Source organism: Ruditapes philippinarum, unplaced genomic scaffold, assembly GCF_026571515.1.
Source record: "Ruditapes philippinarum isolate M1 unplaced genomic scaffold, ASM2657151v2 ctg18497_1_1_1_1, whole genome shotgun sequence".
Classification (NCBI taxonomy): Eukaryota; Metazoa; Mollusca; class Bivalvia; order Venerida; family Veneridae; genus Ruditapes; species Ruditapes philippinarum.
In genome coordinates, this window is record NW_026860381.1 from 3,900 (window position 1) to 12,349 (window position 8,450).

The 8,450-nt window shown below is 33.7% G+C and overlaps 1 protein-coding gene across 1 annotated transcript; it reads right to left on the bottom strand.

The window, feature by feature from the left end:
• Nucleotides 1-363: 363 nt before the first annotated feature.
• On the bottom strand, nucleotides 364-8,045 carry LOC132759840 (uncharacterized). The gene is made up of 5 exons (XM_060751699.1): nucleotides 7,646-8,045; nucleotides 6,755-6,794; nucleotides 5,676-5,843; nucleotides 1,509-3,265; nucleotides 364-964 (listed from the first exon to the last, which is right to left on the bottom strand). The coding sequence occupies exons 1-5, from the start codon at nucleotides 8,029-8,031 to the stop codon at nucleotides 376-378; spliced, it is 2,940 nt and encodes a 979-aa protein (XP_060607682.1). The 5' UTR covers nucleotides 8,032-8,045; the 3' UTR covers nucleotides 364-375.
• Nucleotides 8,046-8,450: the final 405 nt, after the last annotated feature.

An 8,450-nucleotide genomic window follows, 5' to 3' on the forward strand; every position in this document is an offset into this window, starting at 1 on the left:
AGTATCGCTCGAGAATATTCTGTTTAAGCATACTTCCACTTCCTCCTCAATTACAATATGTAGGTAAGATTTTGCAATGTCTACCTCATTTGAAACGTCTGGATTCGAGCCAAACATCTTAATAACCTCCTGCATTTGAAACTCCTCGTCCCTTATTAGCGATTTCCATTTGTCACCATATTCAGTAGATCCAACCTTTTGTAAAATTTTCATAAAAATTAAGCAACTTCTTTCGTCACTATCGTATGTTCTATCACACACCGATGTATTTTGAAAAAGCCTATGGACGGAACGGATCGGATCATCTTCATTGAAACTGTCAATGTCATCTAAATATTTTTGGTACACATGGTCAGACGAAACATTCCAAAAGACCTATGATGAAATTACTTTATAAAGGTACTCGCAAATGTCTGGCAGCTGCTCTATATCTTGCCACATATGGGTATTATTACGGCATTCATTTGCTTTTATAATACCGGTAACAAATCTTTTTTCATTTTCACATATTTTAGTGAGCACATTTTCGAAACCAACAGGAAGATTTGGAGAATTTTGTTTTACATGTGCCAAGACCTCGTGTGTTTTACGGAGTTTATCTTTAACCTCTTTGAACCTATTCAATGCTTCGGACCAATACTGATCGATTTCAGTTGTGTAGAATTCTAGTTCAAGCAACCTTTTCGCAGAATCACGTGACTCTTGACTTTTTTCAAGTTTTTGAACGAATTCAAAGTTAACTTCGTGTGTCTTGAAATAATTACCCATTCTTGAAATGCATACTCTTGCTGCTATGTAGTTTGAATTCATATGTACAATGTCAATGTGTTGGCCAGTACATTGAAATACTGGTATCCAAAACTGATACTTAGCAACAAGATGAAGAAAATTGTCAAAGTCAGAGGATTCCCCAGATTTTATTTCATTCATGTCCAAAAGCATGCACACCAATTTTGCAGCTAAACTGAAAATAAAGTATCGGTGTCTTTTTAATGATTATAACATGGATCTGTAAAATTATCTTATATAAGTTCGTTTGATCAACTTGTCATTAAATGTAACATATTGATGAAATTAAGCACGACTTCCGTATCACAACAATTTTCATTTAGGTGTTTAAAATAATTTATATGCTGCAAATATTGTTACATGATATTTGAAGTAAAAAAAAATGCATGTATGATAAGAAAGAGCCTTGTTTAATTATGTAAGAGCGAATTCAGCATGCATGTAATCATTGCTAAAAAGTTAAAACTATAGTTAAAATACTAGAATTCTATTTTGTTCCTACACATTTATTCTGTTAACATACAATATTCATGTGAGAGAGAGACATTCTATTAGATAATCTGTTTTTGTAAATGACCATAACATTATGGAAACCACATGATTTCAGTGTATGAATTATTTCTTATTTATCATTTTTAGATATATACATTTAAACCTTAAACAGTTCAGCAAAGTTACAGTATTTAGAAATGAAAGATAATTGAATATTTGTATCTTACTTTGTTTCTAGTATCGGCTTTCCACTTTGATCTGATAGATTTTTAAGCACGTCCTCCGGTCTTTCATTTCTTTCCTTCAATGTATGACTTATATAACATTCAAATATAGTGCCTATATCTTTGTTCTCGTCTGAAATGATATCTATTGCTTTCGTGTGCTTCAGTAACTCATTGAGTCGATATTTGTCGAGTTCTTGCAGAAGAATGTTCTTAAGAACTTCAATTTGCTTGCCAGATTGTGGAAGATTTTTTAGGTTCCAAAGTCTACAAAAGCGTGTGAAAAAACCTTGGAATTCCTGGCCCCTTTCCATTTTGTAATGAGTATTTCCAGTGAGATAGTTAAACGAAAATCTTTGAAAGGCATCAATTTCTATAAAATCAAAAACATTTGCAAATTCTTCATTCTGCAAAATTGTGAAAAATAATTCATGTATGTTTTGATTATGTGATACCATAATGATATGTAGAAATTTTCGCTTGTCAATCTCGTTTCTGAAAAAGCCAAAGTCGATAACAAACATTGCAACAATATCAGTAGAGCATTCAATTGATGAAGGAAGGGCCTCTAAGATGATAAGCAATGTTTCTTCAAATTTTGTCTGAAGCTGCTTATATGCTTTAACACTACTTGTTATTTTTTTCCAAAGGTCGTATAAGTTTGGAATATTTTTGTCTTTTTTAATTGCTCTTAATTCTGTATCTATTCTTACTTGAAATGCAATAGACAGCACATTTTGTAGATCTGTCTCGTCTGCTGACATCCCACTAATGTTGCTTAACATTTTTGATACAACAAATAAAGTCATATTAAATGAGAAATGTCTCAGAAGTATATCAAGAGCGTCTCGTGCTTGATTTGATGACTCTTGCCTTGACGAGTTGTACAATTTATAACAAAATTGAAGTGCATGGTCAAATATTGACTCTTTATCGCGTGCAATAATTGTGCGTGTTTTGACATAATACTGGAGTCGATCCAAAATAAATGTGTCATCATAAAAGGGACAACAAGTGTTAAGATATTCGACCACACACATTTGTTCTCCGTACAAAGTCCAACATAGTGCAAAGCAAACATTTTTTACGTACACTCTGCAGGAAGCATGAAAATCTCCTAATCTAAAGTATCTTAAATTGTCCAACAGGCTTTTAATTGTTAAGCGGGTTAATGTTTCTCCTTGTTCTAATTGTTGAGGATTTTTCAAAACATTTCCGATGGCCACAACAAATAAAAGTTTTGTTTTATTTGAACCTGATGGAAGAAACTGTTCAAATTCTTTCAACAGACGCAATGCATTCATCTTCGGTAGGGATCTTTCACACAACTTTTCTATTTGATTGCAGGCATCATTTATAGAAATGTTTGACTCACAATGAAATAATATATCAGTCAAGTGTGCAGCCAGGCATTCCTCATCATATTTGAACGGATCTTGTATTTTCTGTCCTTGACGCATCCAGGAATCCCTCTGTAAAGTTTTTTCATCTACATGGTAGTTCCTACTTCTCACTGGAGGAGTTCCCATCAAATTTCCCTTCACATTAAACAAGCTTTCACTTTTTAAATGACATATATAATGGTATGAGAAATTTACTTCTTCTTTTGGTATATTAACCGAATATTCATACATTTCAGGACCATGCCGTTTCATAATAGCTTTAAGATATTTGCTGTCACTTTCAATTTGAATTCTTTTAACAGTCCAACCTTTTGTGTATGGGTAGTATAATAAAAACGTCTTCATAACAAATTCTCCCTGAAAGAAAATACTTCCTAATATCAAAAGATGCTTTTTATAATATATATATTTAACATTTCTATCTTGTGCAAAAAAAAACAAACATGCATATATCGTTATCACATTATATAAATGATGAAACGCCCCCTGTATATTATTCGCATACTCTGTATGATAAACATCTTGGCTGGCCAACTAGAGTTGAAATAAAGTATTTGGGTTGGTTTTGTGTATTTTCCGTATAACAAGAGATGTTTGTAAAACATTCATGCCCCCTCGTCAGCATGTCGGAAAATTCTTGCAATTTTGCTAAAAAACAGTTTTGGCAGGCAAGGTCAAAGTAACCTTGACCATTGAGTCGTCGACAAAAAAAAATTAAGGGGTCATCAACTGCCCGGGACAAAGTTGCCCCGAACTCTATCACTTCGACACAAACATCAATAGGGATCATCAACTAATAAAGATTAATGCACTTATGAAGCTTGAGGGCAGACAGCCGATATGTACCTAGTTACTGGTCGGAACTCTTTTGGACAGGCAAGATCAATGTGAGCTAAAACTTTGACCCATTGACAGAAACTAAATGCGTATCAGCTTGCAAAGATCAATGCGCTCGTGAAGTTCGGCACTTCAGCCTAACATCAGTAGGGTCATCTTCTGGAAATAACCAATAAACATGCCAAGCTTAATGACGAAGAGCCATTGGATTATCTTGAGGAGTAAGCAACTGGCCAAGACCTGTGAGGGCCCATGAATTGCCTAGATATTGGTCTAAGGCTGTTAAGACATACAAGTTTAATGTGACCTTGTCATGTGACCCTTTGGCACGCATATGTGGGCCATTTACTGGCTTAGGCTAATGTTTATGTGAAGTTATAGAGCGAGCGAAGGGTATATGTGTTGTCGAGAACAGTTTTAATAGAAAAAGGTTATTAAGCCCTTGACCTTTTACCATGTGACCAAGTTCACGCCATGCATCAGAGATTTAATGTTGTTAAGCATGGGTTATGACAAATATACAACTTCACTAAGGATATGTTGCCTGCTTTTTAACTTTGTCTTTTAACGCATAATCTGTGATATGAAAGCTTCATAACCTCTTTTCCTCTAGCAAAATTTCATTTTGTTCAGCTCCGCTTTCGGGCACACGCATTTTATTACTTGGGGACCAGACGTCGCTTAACTGTGTCAAATTGAAGTTCCATGATAACCGCCGTATGAACACAACTGCGGATGTTTCAAAATTCAAAAATTTACCGTTACATATTTAAATATTAAATTCTGCTGAAGCCGGTGCTAGAGGACATGGACGGTAGTTTACAATAGACAGTACCGTCCACGGACAGGCTAAAAGACGAGCCTGTAACATTTTCAATTTTGCCGTGTTGAACTTTATTTGGGGATTCTTATTTTCTCTATTTTACAATCTGTAAACATGTAAAACTTTTGAAGCGATGACCATACGTGCAATATAAGATTTCTTTTCAAACAATGAAAAACGGTGGTCATTTAAGTCAATGCAAACATGTATATCCCATTGACGAGAACATGATTGGAAGATTTACATTTGAAGATTAATAACTGTTCAAAAATCTGGAAACCTTTAACCAAATATCATTTGTGTGTCGGTGACGGTTGACACCGACTCATAAACAAGAAACCCACCATGGCCCATTATCACCAACCTAACAGCAATAGTAATTCAGAAGCCAGAAAAAGGGTCAAATATAATTATTAACTTCAACCTCAAGAGTTTTATTTTTTAGTAAATGTCCGACAGGAAGTGCTACACGACACTTATTTAATTACTTTGCCTTGTCATCTGACATAAAAAGTTCCAATAAATGATTTTTCCTTCTTAATTCTATAATCAACAGGCGACAAAAAGGGCATGATCAATTTTGTGCCCATTGAAATCTCTAAAAAGTTTTACAAAGCATTAGGTTATGCTTGGTCTCAAATTTAAATTATCAACTATGACCACTGAGCATGCTACAGCCAAATATTTCATTTTTGAACATAGTTGTTTTGGAAAGAAGAGATAGGCTACTTTAGCACAAAGAGCATGATTAAGATACTTAGTTTTTTTATTTACTAGGACATGTCAAATATCAATAGTTGGACAGAAAGTTTGATAAATTAAAGAATTCGAAAAAAGTGTGTTCTTCTGTTCTATATAAACTAAATGAAATGATCCCCGAGACGAGGCAATGTTTATCCTAATGATACGATTTATACAACTAAAGGATGATTTAAAGATATTGATTTAGAGAAAATATTTAAGCTCTAAGCTACGAAGTTCAAAAGAAAAAGGTTTTTCAGTTACAAAAGGACTATTACAATGTTTTGCTATGTGCCTATAGAAAAGCAAAGAGTTTTTTCTCGATAGAAACATTTACTAGTTTTCAAATAAGGTAAATCAACTTACTTTTGTTGAAGATGGCAATTGTTGCTCTCTTGATTCGTACGGATATCCACCGGGTGGCTTTTGAACTTTACTGTCAATACTCGTAGTGTCTGTAGGAGTTATTTTGCTTTTTGACATCGAATTGGAAGATTCAATTTGAGCAACCATCTGGCTCACGCTGCTGATATTCTGCAGCAAAATACAAAAGAGCTTACAAGAAGATGGTTATTGACAAGCCTATTCGTTGAGTTGAGTTGATATTTACATCGTATAATACAAATCATTTACAAATGCGTCTTAAAATTTTGACTGTTGAATAACATCCAAATATTATAATGATACTAAGTCGATACAATCGAGTCGTGCAAAGACACCGAACATCTTTTTTAGATATTATGATATAATAATAAAATTAGTATAGCACTATGAGATGTCCTTAAAATTAGCATTTTGTATCAAACCAGGCTCTAAGAACCTTTTTTAGACCAAGGAGAGGATGGGACAATGGCACATGTACATAGAAGTTACATTCCGGAAACATTTTAACTTACGGGAGATCTTTCACAAAATAGGCAGGGTGAAGTCATCATTCTTGAATAATGCAGGTTTCCTTTAAGGTATCTTTATCTGTATTAAGTTTAAATCTGGACAATAGTGAGACAGAAGAATATAAAATGTGGCAACTATATGCACTCCCTTGGGACGCATAAAAATATGAAGGAATTGGTTCTTATTCTTGTGCACGGTGCTCGTCCTATATGTTATTTTTCAACCCATAAAGTTGATATTTATAATTAATATTTAGTTTTGAGATATAATGAAAAGAACTGAATTGATCTCTGGTCGATGTCATTATACCATACCATAAATCTCTTATACCACCGTTGTACTCTTCTTTATTGACCAAGTCTTCTCCGTTGAATATATGAAAAACTAAATTATTGTGTATCAAGCTTAGTTTATTCGGTTATGTATAATTGGAAAAGGAATTTTTCTCTGAAAAGGAATGTAAAAGGTTTCACTCTAAAAACAATTTTCTTTTTTATTTAAGTCTAATGTGCAAGTTATCCTTCATAAAATTTAACATAAACAATACTTACATTCTTAACAGGTTTGCTCTGTTCGTCGTTATTTTCATTTCTGAAAGAAATGACAGGGTTTTTAAGTTAACACTTATGTCTTGCTTTTAACAGGTGTTTGATATTCCAATATTAATGAATTGTGACATTTTGAAAATCCTTATCCAAACAAAAGAGCCATGATTGCCAAGGATCGCTAACCAGAGAAACATTGAATCTTCCATGCTTAAGTCAGTTATTATGTCACTTTGTGTTCGTTTCGTTTTACCCAAGCTGTATAATTGTCGCAATTTCTGCAACAAAGTGCTGATATTGGATGAAATGTCATAAAAACGTTTTTATCTGTTTAGCTCTGACGGACATCTTGTTTAGCGAACTGGAATTTTCTGAGCAGTATTTGTAAAACAAAACACACACACATATACACGCACACTCAAGCACGCGCACAAGCGCACGCACACACACAAAACAAAAAATAACAGGGTCACTTTTGACCAGCAATGTAGGGTGTCATTTAAAGCCTATTTCCATTTGTAAGCTCTATTGACCATATCGTTTAACATGTCTAATCATGGACCGGAAGCATTAGTAGGGAACGAAATGACTTTCTAAAGATCATTGTTGCATATTTTCATCAAAATCTACAAAGTGGTTCAAAGAGGTCGTTTAAATTTTCTTTTTTTAGCTATGTCTGTCATTTTATTTTGATAAGCCAATCCATTTCAGCTAATTTAATAGAGGTCAGCTTATGTACCATACCTTGGAAATTTCCTTATTGACCAAGCACTTTAATTCAAACAAACTTTTACCAACGGACACCAGACAACTTATGCCAAACATTTGGGTTAACAAAAGCAATTGGGTTAACAGTATGAGCACTTTGTGTTCTAATGAGCTAACATAAAAGGTTACCTGTCACATTCTTCTTGCTCGCAAAGTTCCAATTTACATTTCAAATATATATTCTTTGGTATCCAGATGTGGCAGTTTATTTTCGTATTTAAGCTCAATCCTGCTATAAACTCCATTGACTTATCCATGAAATAGTTGGACAACCATTCGGAGAATGCGTTTTTCCTGCCCAAAAGATTTTCATATATGGTTTCAAGTTGGGCTTCGCTTTTTACATCAAGTCTTAAGTATACTAAACCATTGTTGAACAGGACATCTACTACGGCAATGAACGAAAGATCTTTTGCTTGTTTAAGACATCCTTGGAGAATTTCAATGTTAATCTTCAGATCTTTTGCAATATCCTCTTTTGATTTTTCTGTTATCAGCCCATTTTCTATCTGCATTGCCACCGGCAAATCAACACCTACGAAAAAAACATTACAATTTAAATCACGGAATGTTTGCTTTAGAGAAAAATATAGATTAATAGATTGTCTTTATTTTATTTCATTTCATTGATACAATGTTATAGAAGTGAATAAAAGCTAAATATATAACGCGTCAGAGGTTACAACATATTTAGATTAAACTGATTACGAGACTTTCTGTAGTATTATTCACAAGACGTCAACGGGCGATTAACGTTGACAAGTAAAATTTCCGTTATATATTACCGTTTGTCACTCTTATTAGCTCCTGTACAGACAAACATACATCGCTAAACAAACAAGAGGTCATTATAGGTCAACTGATTATTCTATAGCAGATTATATATGTTTTCTTTTTTGCTTAAAACTTAAATACAATGATTAAAAACACACAT

Bases quoted from the DNA above. Each gene is read 5' to 3' on its own strand.
- LOC132759840 (XM_060751699.1), bottom strand. From the start codon at position 8,031: ATGCAGATAGAAAATGGGCTGATAACAGAAAAATCAAAAGAGGATATT. The intron at 5,844-6,754 runs GTAAGTATTGTT...ATTTTGCTGCAG, and splicing joins AGAGCAAACCTGTTAAGAAT to AATATCAGCAGCGTGAGCCA. The intron at 965-1,508 runs GTAAGATACAAA...CTTTATTTTCAG, and splicing joins AAGCCGATACTAGAAACAAA to TTTAGCTGCAAAATTGGTGT.